General features: G+C 34.2%; 1 protein-coding gene across 1 annotated transcript in view; it reads left to right on the top strand.

The window, feature by feature from the left end:
* Window positions 1-11,439: 11,439 nt before the first annotated feature.
* LOC308640235 (methionine adenosyltransferase 2 subunit beta-like) overlaps window positions 11,440-22,578 on the top strand; it is a gene marked incomplete at both ends in the record, with an annotated part of 41,471 nt that continues 30,332 nt past the window's right edge. The window contains one exon of the mRNA XM_081312204.1: window positions 11,440-11,591. Coding sequence (XP_081168330.1) covers window positions 11,440-11,591 — 152 coding nt within the window. The remainder of the gene's footprint in view (window positions 11,592-22,578) is intronic.

A 22,578-nucleotide genomic window follows, 5' to 3' on the forward strand; every position in this document is an offset into this window, starting at 1 on the left:
CAAATACAGGAGTAAAGCAGCCACATATCCTCCTGAGAAGAGACAGACTATGTAATCAGTGACTTATGTAACATCCAGTCCCTAAATAGTTGTAAGTTCCAAGCAAATTAAGGATTTTCAGCATTATACAAACTTAGGAATTTAGGATGGTTGTTATAGGGTAAAACTGGTCATCAGTGATTTTACAATAATGTTGGTTGAATCTTAACACTGTTGGTAATGACAATACAGACGCTGAGCATTTCTATGGGATCATCAGAACTGTGCTATTACAAAATTGAATGTGGTACCTTTCCCCGGGGGAGTCAGAAGAGAAGTCTGTGACAACAGAGTCAGTTAGCTGTCTATCCACACCATTTAGGTATAACAGATATTTTAGTTTTATATACTATGCTCTAGTCCAGAAGTATTTCTCAGGCTCCCATATCCATAGGTGGGCCTTCTCAATGGGATATGATCAAAAGAATATATGCATTTACCAGGTCATGCTTAATAAAATGTGAAATTAAAAATAGAAAAAAGGGAGTAATTTTAATCACAAGATGTAATCAAAATTTGATGATGGAAAAACAACCACATAAACAGAGGCTATGTCTTCAATGTCAATCACAAACTATGGACACTCAGATTGGAATACATGCAAAATACACAACTAATTTAAGTTTTGCCTTGTTATCTCAACAAGTGCATAAAAAATGTTCTGAGGTAAGTTGAAATACATATAGTATACCTACTGCCTAATTATTGTTATCTACTTATACGTTGAAGAAGACTGTGGTAAATACATTTGACACTGGAATATAATTTTTAGCCAAGTAACACTTAATTTCGATAAACTAATTAAGATATTCAACAAAGCAGATTTCGTATGTGCATAAGCCATGTAAAATTTGTTACATGAACTAAGACTAGAAAAACACACATAAGGACAATACCATCACACTCATAATCCATAATATTTAATACTATGTAATCCTGTATTTTATGCTTGCGCTGATAGTTTCTTGATGAGAATTTGAACTAAGCCAAAGCTTTCCTCTAAAGATAAGAAAAAGCACTTATAAATACTAAATATGAAACTGATAATGTATCAGTTTTGATTTTAAATACAAGGTTATTTTTACTTGTAAAAATAAAAATATGATTTTGCCATAATCAGTAAATATTTATAATTTAATTATGTAACTATATTTATAACATGTAAAATACCTATTCTAATATAACAAATAAAATAGTTACACAAATCTGAAAGCTAAAATAGATGTACCCTACTTATACCTTGAAAAGGTAAGGAGGTAAGAATATATCATTTTAAATAGGAGCACAATTAACTTAAAAAAGTTTAAATTACTCAGTTATACCCAGTAAATGATGCCTAGTTTGTTTAACTCCAACATGTCATCCTATCATTACTGAGATATTTTCCCATTTACCGTATCTAAAATGTATTAATTATTTACTCTAGCAGCAACTAGAGTAAATATTTACATATTTTAATTTATCTAATATTCTCCTTTTTTATAACTAAAAAATTGAGGTTCATGAAGTCTATCATATATTATAATATCTTTACTGAAACTTATTTCTGATCAAAATGGAACTTTGTGTTTTAACTACAATTCTGTATCATTTACATATATATTTGTGAATGAATTATACCAAATGAAAATAATGCATTTAAATGTGATCTGTTAGCAAGCATGTTTTATAGTGTCATATGTAGTTATTAGCTATTAAGTATTAATTAGCAAAATGATCAGGGGAGGCCTCATTCATTAAGGAAAATCAAGACTGGATAATTAGAGAGTGCTCTGGGATATTCAATAAGATGGTTGTCTGAGTGCCTGCAAAAAGCTTAGGTATTTATAGAGGTTGGGAAGGTCAAATTTATTCCCTTAACCTGCAAATAATCTCCCTCTACAGTCCTAGCTGGCTAAATCAAAGATCCAATTTAGTCTGTTGACATGAGGTAATGTTAATTCCTGTTACTGAAATATTCTTTGCAGAATATGGTACATTATTATGGTTTTAGATATTAAAACTTTTTTCAAATTAATTTACTTAAGTATAAATTTTTCTTTTTCTTTTTTTTTCTTTATTGCCTAAGAGAATCCTGAGTAAGTGGAGAGTCATGTCTAATGATATAGTGTAGGTTCTACACAAGTCTAACGATATTTTTTTTTGATAGTTGTAGATGGACAGAATGCCTTTATTTGTATTTATTTTTATGTGGTGCTAAGGATCGAACCCAGTGCCTCACACATGCTAGGCAAGCATTCTGCCACTGAGCTACAGCCCCAGCCCTAATAATATTTTTTTAAAGTGTATTGCTCCTGATGTGTATGCTATGCCAAAATAGTTCATAATGCAGATATGAGGCAGCAGAAATGATTTATTTTTATTTATCATATTCAACTCAGAGTATTTATAGTTTCAGTGCTATTTCTATAGGTTATATGCACTGATATACGTGTGTATGAATGTAAGCATTCATATTGATTTTTTTCAATGAAAACAAATGTTTATTTGATCCTGCCATGTTGTGTGTGCACTTTCTGCTTTGTGGACATAGAAATTCATGTCTATATTCAGAAACAGTCCCTTCCTCATGCTTCTTCCTTTGTGGTAAGAGGGAGATTTCTTCAAACCTTCTTTTGTTTCTTCTTTTCCCCATCAGCTGTTTATGTTGCTCCCAATATTACCTGTGCACAATAGATGCAATGACAAATGCATAGCCCACTAAAGTCAAGCAAGTGGTTAACATACCTGGGGAAGACTCAAGCTTTTGCTATATGGAGTTTTCCTAAAAGCCAGACCTTTCAATTATTTGCATCTTTTTTTCTTGTATTTTCACCTGAAAAAATCTTATGTTTTGCTTCCCACAATTTATTTATAACAATTAAAGTATTTCAGCTTTAATGTAAGACACTAGTTTAGAACAATAATTTTAAAATAATTTCTATATTCAATTACCAGGTTGGACCATAGTATAAGTTTATGACTGTTACTTATTTAACATGATGCTCTCTATAATACACAATGATCTGACAAAGCATGGTGTAGTTGTCCCTCAGTATCAATGTTAAATTAATCCTAGGCATCCATGTGGATATCAAAATGAGCAGACACATATCCCTTAAATAAAAAAGAAGTATAGTGTTTACAGATAACCTATGCCCAGTTTATCTTTTACTTGAACTCATCTATAATATAATGTAAATGCTATATTAATAGTTGTTATGCTATATTGTTGAGGGAATATTGATGAGAAAAGTCTGTACCTGTTTAGTATAGACTTGACCATAATTGGTTGAACCACGTAATATATAGATGAGACACAGAATAAAATACTCAAATGAGTGTTGACAAGAAGAGAAGGACTTGTAAAAAGACAGAACTATGTCATGCATTCCCACAAATATTTTCCTACATATAGACTCAGCATAGTGTTTTAACTCAAGTGGGTTTTGCTTTTTGGAAATTTCTGGAATTTTGTTTTTCAAATATTTTTCTGTCTATACTAGGTTGAATCTGCAGATGTAGAACTAGTGAATAGGGAGAACTAATAGGGAGAACTAAATGTGTATTTTAAAACAAACAAAAAACCTTTCAAACTTTTGGTTGTTAATCCAGAAATTTTGTTGTTTAATTGTCATGTCTCAAATTGTCATTAATTCTCTAATTCACAGGACTATCAATATACATCTTCACAATGCTTTCTCTTGACTCCAGCTTACATTTTTTTAATGCCTCATTTTCCAGTCCAAATGTCAAATAATCTCTGTTTCACTTTTCATTTAATACTGACTTGTCCTTCCCAACCAGACTGCATAGTCCTTTGAGTGTGAAGGAGGTGGGCTTGCCTTCATTATATACTGTAATGAGCTTTTCACAGTGTCCAGCACAAGTAGACAGCCCACAGAAAAATTTTGACTGACATTAATGTTGACTTCAATTTATCAGAATCTCTCTGCAGGTATATAGGAGCTATGGCCTATTTGATCTTCCCATAAATGGCACTTGTCACATAGGGTTACACTCTGTTAGATTTCTATAGCTTCAGATTTTGAACTTCATGTAGGTATCACTGTTTGAAAGTTATTGGTTGTATACAAGCATGGTTTATTTTAAAGAATTATCCTTATCTATTTAAATTATTATTTAATATTCCAATATCTAATACTTTAACATATAATAATCTCTATATAATGTAAATATTTAATATGCATAATGATTTAATTCTAGAATTCTTCACTTATTCATTTTATGTGAAAATATAAAATACTATGTTCTTTTTCTACAAGACTGCCTTGTAATATTAACCATATGACCTGACCAGAAATTTAAATACACACTAAAATAAACTGGCAATATTAATTCCAAATGCATGTGGCTTTTCTAATTAGTGGAAAACTTTACTTGAATAAGTTAGTGAAACATATTGCAGAAGAAAGGAAATGGTTCTTGGCAGGAAAGAGAGTTTATTACTTCAATTTATTAAAAAAAAACCTCTAGTATAATATGTAAATCATGAGAGTAATATAAAAAGAAAAAATATATGGAGTGATATTCTATGAGCCATTGGCTGATGCTTGTCAGAAGTACAAAAGTTAAAACTGAGAAGAATATAAAGTTTTACAGATTATTTATTTCAGTCCAAATATAATTGTTTATCTATAAATGGACTTCTATAAATGTTTTTGGAAATATCTTCAGAAATAATAACCTAGTTGTGCTTTCCTTAATATAATAATGCATGAATTGGAAGACACTTTAATATTAATAATATTAATATTTATTAATATTAATAATATTAAATGATTATTGATCAAATTTTAGTGAGCAAAGGCTGAAAAGCACAAAGTCTAAAGTAGTCTCTTATGATAACTCTAAATTCCAAAAAAAAAAAAATTAATGTTCCACAGGGAATTAAATCCTCCAATAAGCACACAACTACAACACTGATACATGGTAAAGATTATATGGGATGAGGATTATTTCTGAGGCTCTTTCAACAGGCCTTTGCTGGTGTACATATATGTTTTTTCTTTAGAAAATAAATGAAGGAATGGATTCCTTGATGTTTTGGAATGCACCCTCAAGGTGCAGCCTGAGATGTCACTTGTAGTTAAATGTTTATTCATTTTCCTGACATGCAATCAAAACCTTTGGTTAAGACTCAATGCGTAAACACTCAAAGATCAGCCACCTCTGATCTCTCATTCTGTTTTCCCAGTGATACTGTATTTCCTTTCTCTCATCACTTGATGGAAGAAGTATAATCTGACTGGCTTTGGTCAATGAGATTTGAGCATAAGTAGTATGCTCAAATTAATATCCAGACCAAAGCACTGATTTTTTTGTGTGTGCCTCAAACTTCATTGCCTTATCTCCAGTGTTCCAGTGATTTAGAAGGTCACACCACCTAAATAGTGAACCAAGTTATCAGTGTAATCAGAATCTCAGTCAACATATACTCCTGAAGTCTCTGAACCCAAGAATTTCCATCAAAGCACGTTTAGCATGTACCATAAAGGGAAAAAACTATTTTGGCTTACTCCCAGATATTTTAAGGTGAATTTGCTGTTCTAATATTCCACCATAATCTATCATGACTTAATAGCCTTCCTTAAATATATACAGAAATCACATGACTCTGTGGTTCTTTACAGCAGTGATGCTATTTTATAATTCAGACATGTTAGTCTGATTTCCCTCCGTGTTTTTACATTTTCAACACACATTTCACTCACTCATGGAAAGCATCCCAAGTATTGGCTGTTTGCTTAGGAACTGAAGAGTATTCATAGATTTTTCTCCATGCAAACTAGTTGCTTACCTGTACTATTGTCATTTTTATTTTTCCCAGTTCTCAGCTTTTTATTTTAACCTCACTTTTTTAGCATATTACTCAAATACCCAATGATAAATCCTTGATGAGGCTTGTTGCCTATCAGTATCCCATGAGCTGCCATATTGTTTAATATCTATTTTGTTCTTTTTTATTTTAACAATGTCTATAGCTCATGCTGTTTCCCCATATTTTGATTCCACTGTGTGGTTCATGCAATTACACAATTATTAATATACCAAAAGCACACACTTTCTCATTGTTTTCATCAAGTAAATCATGTGATTTGATTTAAATTTTTATTTATTTGACTTTTTTCTGTTCCTTTAATTTTTACATTAGTATAGCTTAAAGCATTGACTTAACTGAGCAGCCACTTAAAAGTCACAATTTTGAAAGCCAGTTGTGGTAAAATCTGGCCTTTCAAAGGTAATTCTGGCTCACCTGAAAGAAATCAGTTTAGAATGTTCTGTTATAATACTTGCATTGTAAGTGTGGCTTTATTCCAAATCATACAATAATTTAGAAAACCAGCAAACACAATGTGAGTTTTGAGTTTGCTTATGTGCAATTTTGTCTGCAAGAAACATCAGATGAATACAGAAAATTGCCCTCACCTGAGCACAGCCACCAAAGAAGACACAAAACCCAAATTTGCACATACCTCAAATACCTACCAGTGACTCAGTTCATTGCATGTGTTATGAGCTAACCCATTCACATGTGCTATTATACTTCCCAGTCATAATCAGATAACCTTCTTTCCAATACTTTAAGATAACTAACAAATTGCAATGCTTCTGATCCTTATTTCTCAAGCCAACTTCAGTTCTTTTCAAGGTCAATCCACTCATTGTTTTATATATATGTTTTAGTCATTTAATATGTAAAAAAGGTGATATTATGTTTCAATCTGTTTTTTATGTGTCATCAAGTAGATTTTGAATGTCATGTCCCTAAGCCCTGTTTTCCCCATTATCTTTATGGTTTTATAGTGTAATTAAAAAAAAAAAAAAAACTCCTACATTTTGCTAAAGTGAAAAAGACAATGAGCAGTAAGATTACCCATGAAACAGGCAGGATCTGAGTGGGAATAGATACTGGAAACCCACACATGAACTTATTCTAAGGGGAATGTGCAGTGGTGTAACTGTATAGAGGAAGGAAATCCTCAAAGGAATCAACATCGAGTGATGTGAGTGCAGTGCGTAGGATTGCAGGCAATAGTCCCAGTGTGCAGCAATCAGAAAGCAATTGATTCAATTCAGAATCTCAAGAAAAAGGTACTGAACAAGCTGCCACACAGACTAACGAGTCCTCAGACCTTCCTGATAACCGTCAATTGGAAAATGGCATTCACATTTATAACCCTAATGCTTCCAGGGGTGTGATGTTCTTTTCAGCACAATGCAAACGCTGAGAAAATATGAAATAATTACATATGTATTCTGATTCAAACCAAAGCGAAAACCTGCTACTGTGCATTTTGAAAACTGTATGTTAAAACCATGAGAGCAGGTCATTTGCAAGCAAGGAATGTCATGTAGGTATATGTAAGTACATATTTAGTCATGGGTAGCACAGTGGTAGATATTAGCATGTACACATTTTAAAATTACTGATTATTTAATACATGTTAAATGAAAAGAGAACTGTAGCTTAGTAGCATATTGCTATGGCATTAACATTGCATTTTTTTGATTCTCCATGTTTTTGCTCTTCTTGGACCTTATTTTGGTTTACCTATATTAAATTCAATCCTGAGTACATTGCACAATCATATTTTCTACAAAGCAATAACTTAATTTTAACAACTAATAATTTTGTTTGCTTAATAAGAAAAAATGTTTTAGTGATATATCGCTCTTTCTGTGTACAGTTTACTACAGAAGGAAGCTTAAGAATTTCTGTATTAAATAAATCTACCTGTAGATATTAATATAGAAGTAGAACACAGATTATATATAGCTATTTTTGAAATTGAGTTTTATCCAATACATTCAATCCAGGTAGAATGAACTATTATGTTGCTTGTACAGACCTGAATTCAAAGATTAAGAGGCAATGTATCAAGATATCATGTACTAAAATTAATATACATAATATTTTGAGGTGTTTTATTAAAATTAAAAATGTTAATTAGTATGAAATAATAATTTTAAGTAATTTTCATGTTTGACTATCATGCTTTGTTTTGCATTACTGATTATAAAACCACTCTTTGTATAATTACCTATCAATATCCATTTATTTATCCATCATTCAACAGCAAATATTTATTAAATGCCTGAAATAAATCAGTAACTTTTCTGTGGAATAAAACAAACACAATACCAAGACAATGTATGCAATGTATGTGTAAATGTATGTATGTATATGTATATGAAAAAACATATTTTATTTATATTTTATATGTTTTTCTTTTATTTCTGCTCAGAGTAGTAATATATATATTGGGCAAAGCCAGATGCAGTCCTGCACACCTGTAATCCCAGTGGCTTGGGAAGCTTGGGCAGGTAGATCACAAGTTAAGCAACTTAGGGAAGCCCTGTCTCAAAATAAAAATTACAAGGGGCTGAGGAAATTGCTGAGTGATTAACCATCCCTGGGTTCAATTCCTGGTTAAAAAAAAATGAAAGAAAATAAATAAGTAAATACATGAAATATTGCACAAAATAATGGGATTGATGTTAAAGATTAAGAAAATTTACTTGAGGGTTACTTTTGAGCAAGGATCTAAAAGGGATGGCATGGGAAGTGATGAAGAACCTGGGACTCAAGTTCCCAGGCAAAGAAAGCAACAAAGTCAAAGGACCTCAGACTTCCCAGTGTCTGGAGACTTTGCAGAAAGAATGGACACCAGAGCAAACAAGACACGTCTGCAGATGAGAACAAAGGGTGAATGTGTTGCTGCAGAGTGTCTTAAAGTGTCCTGACAACTGAATCTGTATTGCTTTATCACTGTAGTTGTGAGAGTAAGATGAAAAACCATGGGGAAAATTTGAACATAACATTCAGAAAATCTGATTTAAAAATTAAAACAAAATTAGTCTATAAGCAGAGAATAACTCACGGGGCAGGATAATGAATTACATTTCTATTAAAATAATTCAGAAAATGATGGTGGTTTATATTAGGATTTCAGTGGTATAGGTATTAAGTTACCAGAATTTGGATTATTTTTAAAGTAAATGTTAGATAAGATAGAGAAAAAAATAAATGACTTTGTAAATAACCCCAGAGGTTTAGGACTTGAGACACTGTGATAATGGAATTACCAGTTAATGAGAAGGTGAATACTGAAGATTTAGCAATTTAGGGAAAGAAATGCCAGATGTTCCATTTAGGCCATTATGCCAGTGCAGCTATTATATGTTAAAATGACAAGGAGTGACTGAGTTTTCTCAGGCTCTAGTAATAAAATACTATAGACTCGGTGACTTATAATCAACAGAAATAGAGTTTTCACAGTGGCAGGTGATGGGGAGTCCAAGCTAAAGGCACCAGCATGTTTAATTGGTGCTCTTATAAAAGACACAATCATCTCCCAAAGGCCCAATCCCCTAATATCATCACATGATGGGGTTTGGGGTTTCATCACATAACTACTGGCAGATACATATCCCTGAATATTATATATACAGTTCATAGCACATCAGAGTGAGTTCAAGGATGAATGTGTCTTGTACTTCATTATCACCATTATCATTTAAAGGGCATTTAGAGAATTACATAACAAAAATATAAAGGGTAGGAGTGAGGTTCAAGCCCCATAAGTTACAAGGAATTTGAACTTGATACTCTTGACAGATAATCACAAAAATCTGGACTTGGAAGTGCCGCAGTCCGGCTGCAGCAAAATAACCAGGGGGTGATGAACAACTTGTGTACATTGATACAGCAGGAGTGAGAGCCGTTTATTGTAGGACAGGAGGGGTATATATACATTCCACACAGCTTATCTTAATTAACATAAACTAGATACAGCAGTCAACCAATAAGGAATCTCCACACTTAATGGCTGGCTGGAGTTACCTCACAAACCACTCGGTGTGGCAAAATGCCAGGCCCCATCCAGACTTGTTTACAGACTCTAACATTTGCCAGGTGCCATCCTGACTTGTTTACAGACCCTAACATGGAAGAGGCATTAATATAAACAAAAATAAAATTAAGAGATTGAATTATATAAAAACCATGCATGGATCAGGGTTGTGGCTCAGTGTTAGAGCACTTGCCTAGCATGTGTGAGGCACTGAGTTCAATCCCCAGCACCACATAAAAATAAAAACAAATAAAATAAAGTTATTGTGTCCATCTACAACTAAAAAACAATATTAAAAGAATCCAAAGAGTAAGTGTTGCATGAAAAGGATGATATCTACTCTTTCAAATATTGCTGATGAACTATGAAAAAAGAAAACAGCTGCTGTCTTTACCCAAGGACAATCTGCAAGCAAGCAATGACAGAAGAAAGCTAAGACTGAAAGACATAATAACTGGTAAAGAGTACAGGCAGTCAAAGCACTGGGGATCTGCAAAGGCATTTCATGTTAAGCTCTGGTAAAGATTCCCAAGATATGAACAGTGCTGGCAGGGTTCTGGTTGAAGCTGATATTTTTACCTGTGCCTATGTCTTCTTGATCCATGAGCGTTACCAAGAATTCTTTGGTGGTAGAGACCACTTCAAGGAAAACTCCTAGGAGAGTGTTTCCATGATGTCTCAGAAGGGATTGGAAGTATTTGGTGCATGAACTTTCAGGACCTAGAAGGATAACTCTAATGTCCTCACACTTTAGTGAAGTGTAGGATCATCAATTTATGTGCCATTGGGAATAATGGTAGCCTCCCTGGGCCTGTGAAGTCCACCTACCTCAACACTCTAGGCTTAGTCAGCTTAATGGACAATGATTTTTTTTTTTTGCCACTGATATGACTCTATTGACTCTACCTTCAACAGATCATAGAAGTTGTAAATACAATCACTAACACTGCTTACAGCTATAATAAGACATCTGCTATTGTGCATACCTAGACCTTATAATGTATCTCTTCTATGAAGCTGACTGGATTTTTATTCCAGAACATCTTCCAAATGATGACCAGGGGAACACCTTTGTCACCAGCTAAGTGAGACAAGGATCTGCAATTCTTATGTCATTAGCATCATTTTAGCTGAAGTTAAAATTGACAAGAACTACAAAACCAATCTCTTCAGGAAAGAACCAAAACCTGGTGGTAGAACATCAGGTATATTACAACTGAATCACCATGTGGGGGCACATGCAGTGGACTGGGACACTGTCAGCCTTTGACCAAATACTGGGTAGCAGAAGGGTGTGTGTTTTTGGAGGGAATCCCAGACTCCTCTTACATGTGAGGGAAGCCTCTCTGGCAACCTGTCCATGTGCCAGCACCTCAGTGGACTATATCCAGATGATGAAAGGTTTAACTAAGGCAATAGATAAAATGAGATTTAATTAAGCTATGTCACCAAGAAGATGTAGCTTCATGAACAAATGGGATGTTGAAAAGCTTCTAGCTCGTGTTATACCCCAATCACTAAGATTGGTTTACATACAGTTGCCATGAAGAATATGAGAACCCTGCTACAGGCCTGGGTTGCAGTTACCACACATCCAAGAGAATTGTCCTCATCCAGGGAAAACCTGTTGGTTTTGCATGATGGCTTTGAAGGACTGGCCAAGGGTCAAATTGAGGAAGTCAGAGTTATGTTGAGGTATAGGTTGATTGAAGTGATCAAAGTCTACAAACTTGAGATGAAAAGTATTCTACCCAAAATAACTATACTTAGCATTCAAATTATTCTAATTGGGGACTTTTAGAATTGCTAGAGATGTCTCTAATAGATAAAGGGCAAAAAGAAGTTTGATAATTTCTGTATCCCATGTGTGGTACTTCCTAATAGTCTCAGATAACATCCCTGGCTCAAACTTCAGTACAGGGACTAACACAACACTCACTACTATCTGTAAAACCTGTAAATAGATCAAAGAGTTAACGGTGTGCACCAAGCATTTTATCCTCAAGACTGTGGGCAGTCCCTGTTGCTACATGGCAGAATACACAGCTGTAGCCAATGCTGCCAACATTTTTGAGGAGCCCTTCACCATTTGAGACCTGCAGGCAAGTGTTGAACATCTGGTGCAAAAGATGAAAACATTTGTGAAAGGCACTTGGTGTTAAAGGATGAGAAGTGCAATGAGAATTATGCCACCAACTTCATTTTCAACCTGTACTCTGAAGAGAGGATGGATGTTTTCAGACAATGTACTTGTCCACATGCAGCTGGTGAGACCCCATCTCCCTTTGACAGGAATTTTACCACTTAGGTGGGTGCCAAGGCTATGAATTGAATGTCTTGGAAAATCAGAGAGAGTTAATGTGATGAGTGGATCTTTGCAATATTCCAGACGTGGGATGTGACATGTGATGGGTAAGTGTACCCTGGTATTTCAACCTGTGTCTAAGCTGAAGTTCCAGATCTAGATATAATCACACACAGCTGCTTATCCTATACAGCGAGTTATTGATGACTTTTTCTGTGTCGTTCTCTATAGATTCCAATAATTTTCAACTTATGTCATTTGATAACTAGCAAAAGTATATTTTAAAGGCAACATTAAGAATCATACAACTGACAGGTGCAGTGGTGCACACCTGTAATTCCAGTGGTTCAGGAGGCTAGACAAGAGAATTGAGAGTTCAAAGCCAGCCTCAGCAATGGTGAGGCACTGAGCAACTCAGTGAGACCCTGTCTCTAAATAAAACACAAAATAGAGCTGGGGATGTGGCTCGGTGGTTGAGTGCCCTGAATTCAGTCTCCAGTTACCTCCCCTCAAAAGAAAAAAAAAGATTCATACAACACATAATGAAATGTTCTATAATCTGAGGAGTATAGTTTGTGACATTGGAATGGATAGTGATTCCTATTTTACTTTCCTAGCATTCAAATATCAATGAGACAAGGAGAACATTCTCACTCAGATAACCATGGTTTTAATGGAAATAAAATGGTGATAGATTATATGCGAAATTTATCCTAGAAACAGACTCTAAAATGTGATGGGGAGGGTGTGGTAAAATTTTTAAATAATGGACTATTTTATGAGGAGATATTCTCTACTTTGCTTAAGTGATATACTTACTTCTTAAGTATGTGTCTGCAGTAATTTGTGATGTTGCACTGTGACAGGTCAGGAAGCTGATGGATCTTAGAGCATTTCATTTCACTTTGAAGAGGTACAAGATGCCTTCTTTGGGTTTCCATATTTTGAGAGGAGTCCCTGCCCTCCTCAAAAGCTGTTAAGAAAAAGTTCAGCCTCTACTTCTGATTGTTACTGAAGGAAGTCACCCCAGAAATACTTTCTTGGCCCATGAAGTGCCCTATCATAACATAAAACTCTTTTAAGGACAGGATGAGGTAAGGGAAGAGTGAGTTTTCACCTAAGCAAACATTTGATTGATATCTGTGGATAACTGGAGATTAAGGTAGAGGGAGGAGTTTCACCCTTTTGCAGTTTGAAATCAGAAGAAATGTGGTAAAAAAAAAAGAAACAAAAACTTTTCTTTATTAAAATAAAACATGAAACCATATAAAAATAATATCTGTGAATAAAAATGACCCAAAAACTTTCAACAAAGTATCTAAATCTTTAATTGTAACTTATGTCATTATATTATTTTATTTAGATAATATAAAAGTTTATTTCCATAATATGAGCATTTTTTAATCAGACCTAAATTACATTGGTATTTAATGTTGGTGATAACTAGAAAGAATGTTGAAATAGTAGATAAAATGTGAAAAAGTATACACTCTTAGATGCAACCTTTGCCCAGATTCCAATTGAAAGAGCCAAAATTACTTTTTTCCCGATATTAGACATGTTTCTCCTTCTAGGCCTAAAATCAATTACTCTCAGCATGGAGTAATTAAATGAACTAATTAGTTGTTGATGCAAATTGAGACTACACTTCTTTGAAAACTTCTTGGACTCTACCTTGACTACCAACTCTCTATTATTGGTAATTTTTTTTTTGCCTGTCGTCTGGTTGTTTTTAGGAAAATAACACTTGCTTGTACAGGAAAGTAAAATCATTCATACATTTTAATTGACTTTACTTCCCAATGTTGAGGGGTTTTCTGTATTTGAATTCACAAAGAGACATACCTGGCTCTGCTGTCAACTCTAGTACACAGGGTAATTTCATTTCAATCATTTAGAACATATCATGCTGTGAAATGATATAATTTTGTTCCTGATGTAACCCTGAATTACTCTGTTCATCTCTGGCTTATTGTATTAAGATGCATTTTCACCTAATATTTTTGCATTAGTTTATGATTTTCTTTAATCCTTATCTGAATTGATAATGCAGTTGTGCTCCTTAAAGGTTTTGAAAAGTCTAATGCTGTTAGGTAGGAAGTCAAATCAAATCAAACCACAATAAAGAAAAAGGCTGAGGCCATTTCCCTAGAGTAAATATGTATTGTTGTATATGACTAAGGAGATTACAGAGGTTTATTATGTTTTGAAATTTTATTATATTTAAATGCATGTGGATATATTTGTCTCTTATTATAGTAAATATATCCTTTTTCTTACAAACATAAATTGTTTTCATATGAAAGCAAACACAAAAGAGGTGAGTTCATACAGAATGGCACTTATCTCTCAGAAACATCTAATTAAAATATGATGCAGGCCAACATCTAATTTAAAACTCTATGTTGACCTAAGAAAATACTGTCCTGTGCCTTGAGCCTTGATCTGTGTGTGTGTGTGTGTGTGTGTGTGTGTGTGTTTTACTTAGTTTTTTTTGTCACTGTCACCATCTTACAAGAAAATTAGAGGAAAAAAAGTTTATTTGGGGGCTCACAGTTTCAGAGGTCTTAGTCCATACAAGGCAGATTCCATTCCTAGTGAGTGAAAAGTGAGGCAGCACACTAGGGTGCAAGAATGTGGCAGAGAAATTCAGCTCAGAACATCATAAGAGGAAGCAGAGAGAGTTGTGCTCTCAATGAATACAAAATACAAACCCCAAAGGCAAGTCCTCAGTGTCCCACCTTCTCCAGACACAACCTACCTGCCTACAGTTACCATCAAGTTAAATCCTATCTAGGGTTAATCATCTGCATTGATTAGGTTAAGGCTCCCATAATCCAATCACTTCACCTCTACATTTTCTTGCATTGTCTCATACATAAGCTTTTGGGGAACACTTCATATCTAAACCCTAACAATAGGTGTGTGTTTGCATGTATTTCAGATATAGGATTTCATGATTACAATATTCAGAAAATATAATGTGAGGGCACAGTTACCCCACTGATCAGTGCTGTACTCATTTAGTGCAAACTTTAAGTCCCTACCCATTTATAGGCAATCAAATGGTCTTGCAACAGATTCTACATGTTGAATCAAATGAGAAATATCCGTTTACTCTTGCTCACTTAAATTATAAAATATTACCTCTTACATCAATACTATACCCCTGTACAATTTTTCTCTGTAATTCTTTGTTTCCCTTCTTCAACTACAATTATTTCATCTTGACCATAAAGCTCAGTGGTTCCTTGGTATCTGTGAGGGATGGACTCTATGACTTTCTTGGATACCAACACCCATAGATGCTCCAGCCCTGTGTTGTGTTTGCCCATAATCTATACACACCTTCCGTACAGTTTTAATCATGTCTAGATTACTGCTCATATCTGTTACAAAGTAGAAGTAACAGCTTTTATAAATACTTGTTGAAGTAATAAAGACAAGAAAATAAGTGTATGGATATCCAGTACAGATAGTTCTTTCTCCAAATATTTTTCAATTGTAGTTTGGTTGAATTTCCTGGTTTGGGTCAGTGTTTTCACCACTGTGACTTGACATGAACAATTTTTAGGAGGAAACGTTTATTTGCATGCTCAAGGTTTCTGAGATCTTAATCCATAGATAGCTGATTCCATTCCTTGAGACTCCAGAGGAGGCAAAACATCATGACAGAAAAGTGTGACAGAAGAAAGGGGTTCAGAACATGGCAACCAAGAAGCAGAGAAAGAGAGGCTCTCCACACCATGGATAAAATATAAACCACAATGTCATGCCCCCATGGGCCCAGATCTTTCAGCCACACCCCACTTCCTTACAGGTGTCACCCAGTGAATTCCTAGCAGGGGATTAATGCACTGATTAGATCAGGCTCTCATAAACCGATCACTTCACCTCTAAGTCTTCTTGCATTGTTTCATGCATGAACTTTTGGAGGACACTTCACATCTAAACCATAATACTCTACTCCTTTCCCCCATCACACAATGAAAAACATGTTTAGCCCATTTCCTAGGGTTCTCATAGTCTCAACAGTTCCAGGATTGCCCAAAAGTCCAAGTCCAATGTTGCCTGAGAATCAAGGCAAACTCCCAGCATTAGCCCCTGTAAAAATCAAAAGCAAGTTACATCTATCCAATATATAAAGGCACAGAGTAAACATTTTATTCCAAAAGTAAGAAATAGGGGCATTAAAAGAAGGGATGAGACCAAAGCAAGACTAAAATCCAGCTGAGCAAACAAGTCTTATATTTCTATGACCAGCATCTGGGGAACTTGGCTCTGTGATGTTTTCTCCAAAGGTCTTGTGTAGCTCTAACTCTATGACTTTGCTTGTTGCAGTCCACCTGGTTTCTCTGTTGTCTTGTCTTTGATTCATTCCTACAGATTTTCTCTGCAGACATTCCATTGAACAGGCAATTCTTAACATGGGGGTCACCACTGCAGCTTCTGCTTCCTCCTCCTCACATCTCCACACCCCACCTTGGGAGACACATTTAAACCATAACACTCCAGGTGTGGAATCCATAGTCAGAGGACAGAGTTTTTGTACAAACACAGTCTATACTCACTATCAAACTGCATTCATGTTATTAAATAAATAAGAGAAATCAAAACTTAGAAAAATGGAAGTCAATGAAAAGGTTGGAATACCAAGAATCAAGAAGGGCCCAGATGATACAGTAAATATTTATAATTTATATTGATCAAATAAAGGTCATTAAGATTTCCATCACATTATTACTTTGAAAAACATTACACTATGCTGCAAGAATGTACATAATTACTACCTGTTAATCAAAGAGTTTTGTAAAACATAAAGGGAGATTAAAATACTAACTACTGTGACGAAGTTGTGGCTCATTGGTAGAGTGCTTGCCTAGCATGTGTGAGGCACTGAGTTTGATTCTCAACACCACATATAAATCAATAAAATAAAGGTTTATTGACAACTAAAAATAGTCTAAAAATATTAACTACATTGATTTGATTAATACACACTGTATACATGTATTGAATTATCACACAATACTCCATAAGTATGAAAATTAAGATAATAATTAATAAAAATGCATTTTTTTTTCTAAAAATACCTGTAATGAAGTAGTGGCAGAGTTTTCAGCAGTAGGGATTTTTTAATCCTTTTTCAGGGCACGAAAGATAGCAGTATTCAGCTTCAGGATATCTCCATCCTAGGATGTCACTGCTATAAATTTCAAACACTGAGACAAAAGAAACTTCTCAGTGTCAATCACAGGTTTACACCTGGACAAATCAGGGCAGGCCAGGAGTACTTGTGTTGTCCACAACATCAGCACCTATGTGACCACAATTCTGCTGCAAGACACTCTGAGACTCATGTGATTCAGACTACCAAGGAGGTGTTTTCCTCTAATAACAGAGCAAAATCATAATAGGTTGAAAACAGCTTTTTTTTAGGAAACTGGTAATATGCTAACAGCACACCTAAAGTAAACACTTTGAGGCTAGCTAAGATGACTATACAGAGAAAATAAATGGCCTATTGTAACTTGAAATACGGACTTCTAAAGTTTATTTCACCAAATTATTCTTTTCTAAAGTTGTTCTTTTTAGTTATACATGACAGTAGAGTATATTTTGACATATTTATACAAAATGAGGTACATTTTACTCTAATTAGGATTTCTGTCTTGTGTCTTGTGGTTGTACATGATGTGGAGATTTACTGTGGTGTATGTATTTAAAAAATAAAAGCAATTAAAAAAAAAAGAAAAGTTAAGTCAGCCTTATTCCACTTGCTTTCCTATTCTTGTACCTCCTCCCTTCCCTTCATTCCCCTTTGTCTAATCTACTGAATTTCTACTCTTCCCTTTGCCCCCGTACTCTTGTTGTGTGTTAGCATCTGCATATCGGAGAGAACATTTGACCTTTGGGTTGGGGGGATTGGCTTATTTCTTTTAGCATAATAGTCTCCAGATCCATCCAATCATATAATTCTTTGGGAATATTTGTAATGGTATCAGAACTTTAGATTTCTTTTGTATGCTTTCCCATCCTACTCTGATATAATACAAAGATGAAGTCTCAACTTAGCTGACATTTATTGGTTGTGACATTTACCATAATCTCTAATAAACTAACATTCTTTAGCTGGTCAGAATCATATCTCCAATGCAGACAAGGATTTCAATCAACAAGCATAACTTGCGAATATTGAGGAGACTGGTATTTGAGGAAATAGGAAAATTGAAGTTTTCCAGGAAAGGCAGAAATTACTTTGTGGAATATGTCTAGTATTACTGGGTAAAATTAATCTCAGAAGAATTGAAGTATTTTTAATAACTGGAGCAGGAAATTCAAAGGTAGAGCTGGATGTAGAATATAAGAGAAGCCCACCAAAGAAAAGGGAAAGGGAACCTGGCAATCTCTTTCCACAATGCCCACCAGCAAGACCAAGCTATACAGTGAGCCTATATCCATGAACATTTGTGAATTTGGAATAGCATCCTCATTCTTAACAAAAGACCTGGGAATGTAATTCCTTGTAAAGGAAAAATATACCACCACTATAGAGAAAGTTCATTTTTTAACCATGAAGAATTTATTGCTAGTAGCCTATTAGATATGTAGCTGGCTATCACATGCCTCGGATTCTACATTGACTTCCATTTTTTTTCTAGTAGCCTGTCCTACTCTGCAGTGAGGCTCCTCAAATGGCCAATGAATAGGTATCATTGTAATTAAAATATTCAGATACTGAAATACTCACATTGTGGCATAATTTGAATGCAAGTGATATGCTAATTTTATTTTACATGTTTGCCATACATTGATATCTATCATTTAGTTTCTGTAATATATCATCCATTTATGGTTAACTGTTGGCTTTCAAATATATGTCATCACTATGCAGAAAAGCAAATCTTAATTATGTTCTAATAGATCGACTAATGTCTACTGGAAAAAAGATTTTTATGATGCAGAGCATGCTACAGGGATACTGCCACATCGATTCATAGCAGCACAATTCACAATAGCTAGCTAGACTGTGGAACCAACCCAGATGCCCTTCAATAGATGAATGGATAAAAAAAAATGTGGCGTCTATACACAATGGAGTACTATGCAGCAATAAAAAATGACAAAATCATAGAATTTGCAGGGAAATGGATGGCACTAGAGCAGATTATGCTTAGTGAAGCTAGCCAATCCCTAAAAACCAAATACCAAATGTCTTCTTTGATATAATGAGAGCAACTATGAACAGAGCAGGGAGGAAGAGCAGGAAGAAAAGATTAACATTAAACAGAGACATGAGATGGGAGGGAAAGGGAGAGAAAAGGGAAATTGCATGGAAATGAAGGGAGACCCTCATTGCTATACAAAATTACATATAAGAGGTTGTGAGGGGAATGGGAAAATAAACAAGGTGAGAAATGAATTACAGTAGATGGGGTAGAGAGAGAAGATGGGAGGGGAGGGGAGGGGGGATAGTAGGGGATAGGAAAGGTAGCAGAATACAACAATTACTAATAGGGCATTATGTAAAATTGTGGATGTGTAACCGATGTGATTCTGCAATCTGCATTTGGGGTAAAATTGGGGGTTCATAACCCACTTCAATCTAATCTATGAAATATGATATGTCAAGAGCTTTGTAATTTTGTGAACAACCAATAAAAAAATAAAAGAAAAAAAAGATTTTTATGATGCAATATTGTGTATATATAAGTTATTATAAAAAAACTTGAAATATTTAATTAGTATATTCAGTTAATCTAGATAATTCAAGTAAGAATGATTTTCCTCAATAGATTAACTTTAAACATTACAAAGTTTATTAGCAAAGCTTCTTCATTTAACTATCTGCTGTACCAGTCAATTATCCCCATTGCCTGTGTAAAGCATATTAATTTGATGCCTAGGGCACATCAAATGCCAGTGGCAGCTCATCTCTCCTCTAGATGGACAATAACTTTTTCTAGCACATGACATTAACATTTGCAAAATATGGATGACTTTTCCTCAAAGCCAATTATGTAACTTATGCTTAAAATTACAGCAATGACACATAAATATTATGAAGAAAAATTTGAATATATTTGAAACAGCAGAATTTCTTATTTTTACAATCTATTTTATATCAAATTGTAAGGTAACAAATGAAACATAAGGGAATATAGGTATGAGTTAGAGATTTGAAAAACTGAGAATGTAAAAATAAGAAAGGTCTTCACACTTAGACTGCCATGCTCTGACCCATTCTCTCTTCCCAGTGAACAAATTAAACTAATAATAATAACTAAAATATTATATGTTTTATGCAATGGTGATGATGTCAAATGTCATTCAGCCAACATGCACCTGTAAACATGCATTTTTACTTCATGAAAAATATGTTTTATTTTATAATAAATTATATAAACACTTGCTTGTAGATGTATGTATGCATACATGCACACCATTAACACATACGTCTGGACACCACTACCACTCACCTCACACACATGCACACCAATTTATTGTAATTTTCTATTATTTACTTTAGAACTCATAAAGCCAAACAAAGAAGTAAAGGTTTTACTATGACCCAACTATTATTTCTATTTGATTTTATCCTAGCAGACACAAGAAAGAAAACCAAAACAAAAATCCTTGACTTTACTCACCAATTACTTTTATAGGATGACAGGTTTGGAGTTCTCCAAATGATACCTCAGGTGAAAGATTTACTGTTGTTTATAATGATAGAAAAGTGAATTGTGTTATCTCTGTTCTATATGTGCTCAATAATATTGTGTTGAAAAGTGAAGTGTAAAAATGTACCTTAAAGAATAATTGTTCTTGTTGTTCTTAAGGCACTATGCCATGAGATATCTTACATTTTGAGGCAAATGCTTCCATTTTTTCTTCACTGAGCACAAGTGCTCTATCACAAAGAACAAAAATGCATATCTAAAGAGGGAATGACATTTTTTTCTTGATAGTTCAGAATTGTCTGTGTTTTAACCTTGGCCAATTTTTTATCAGAATATTCTCTTTAATTCAGTCTTAGCATAGATTATTGCTATGTACTATAATTTTCTACTTTGATGACATCAAAGAAAATTTTTCATGAAAATATTGTTCAATTCTTAAGGAAAACATTTTTCAAGAGTCCAAAATGCAGTCTGAACATAACTCCATTGATTAAAAGGGCAGAAGGACTTTGAAGGCTGTGGTAGAGGGCGCTAGTTGACAGTGTGTGCTACTTGGCCTTTCCCCCACACAAGTAACTTCCCCTTATTCCCAAGAGTGAGCTTCCCAATGCAGTTAGGTTTCTGCCTTACCACAAACTGAGAGATGAGAGTACTTACCTTTCTTTATATTTAGGTTCTAAAAGGTGGCTCTAAGGTCCTTATGAAAGACATTCACAGATTGTAAACCTGGGGAGAGGTTTTTAAATACATTTACATGTATCTAAAAGGGGCAGAGACAGTATTTACAATTATAAGTTTTCTAAAAAAATGCTGCAATAAAAGCAAAATCAGAGGCTACATGAAGGGAAAAGCCATCTATAAAGTTGAGTCAATTTTGAGAGGAACATTAAGGCTGCTCTGAGTGTTAAAGACATTGTCACTACTGTGGGCAAAATAGTAGCCACTAGACTCAAGAGGCTACAAAGTTCTAGAAATGTGGCTATCAGGACTTAATTATTGAAAATTTAATTAATTTAAATTTAGCTAAGATTAATTTAATCAACTGCTAGTAGACAGTGGTTACAATATATGATTGCATAGATAAGATTAACATAACCAATAGTTATTAATTTGAACAAAGGTAAATCTTAGTTCAAAAAGGAAAGAAAGATAGTTGATATATAAACCTTTTGTATTTATGTAGGATACTTTATGCACTCATTTTTGCTGCTTTTCTTTATTTTCTGTTTGTTTATGTTTTCTTGTTCTTTTACTTATGATCAATAATCAAAATGTCACTAGTAAACACACAATAACATTGTTTAAAATATGTGTGTGCTCTGTTATTACTCATTTTCCAAATAAAAGATGGATACCACAGCACCATAGACTTTCTTGAGAGAGAAAAGTAATCTCCCCCAAATTGCAATTTGGTTTGGATACAACTTCGTTGTATAGTGCTTGAGATGCATAGCATAATATTTCAGAACAGGTAAAATTTTATCCCCTAAAAAAGTTCTCTGCCTCTGGTTTATATCAATATTTTTTTTTTCTGAATAAACGACTTGGGTAATAACCCAGGTCCATATTTATTTTCATTGTGCTTATTGCAATTTTGTTGCAGGAGACATATATTTTCAATAGAAACTCGTCTCCGTGTTCATTGTGTAGTTTAGCTTTTCTTGATTGTTTGTTTTCTGAAAGATATACGCGTCCA

Source organism: Spermophilus citellus (assembly GCF_964194105.1).
Source record: "Spermophilus citellus genome assembly, contig: SCAFFOLD_614, whole genome shotgun sequence".
NCBI classification, from domain to species: Eukaryota; Metazoa; Chordata; class Mammalia; order Rodentia; family Sciuridae; genus Spermophilus; species Spermophilus citellus.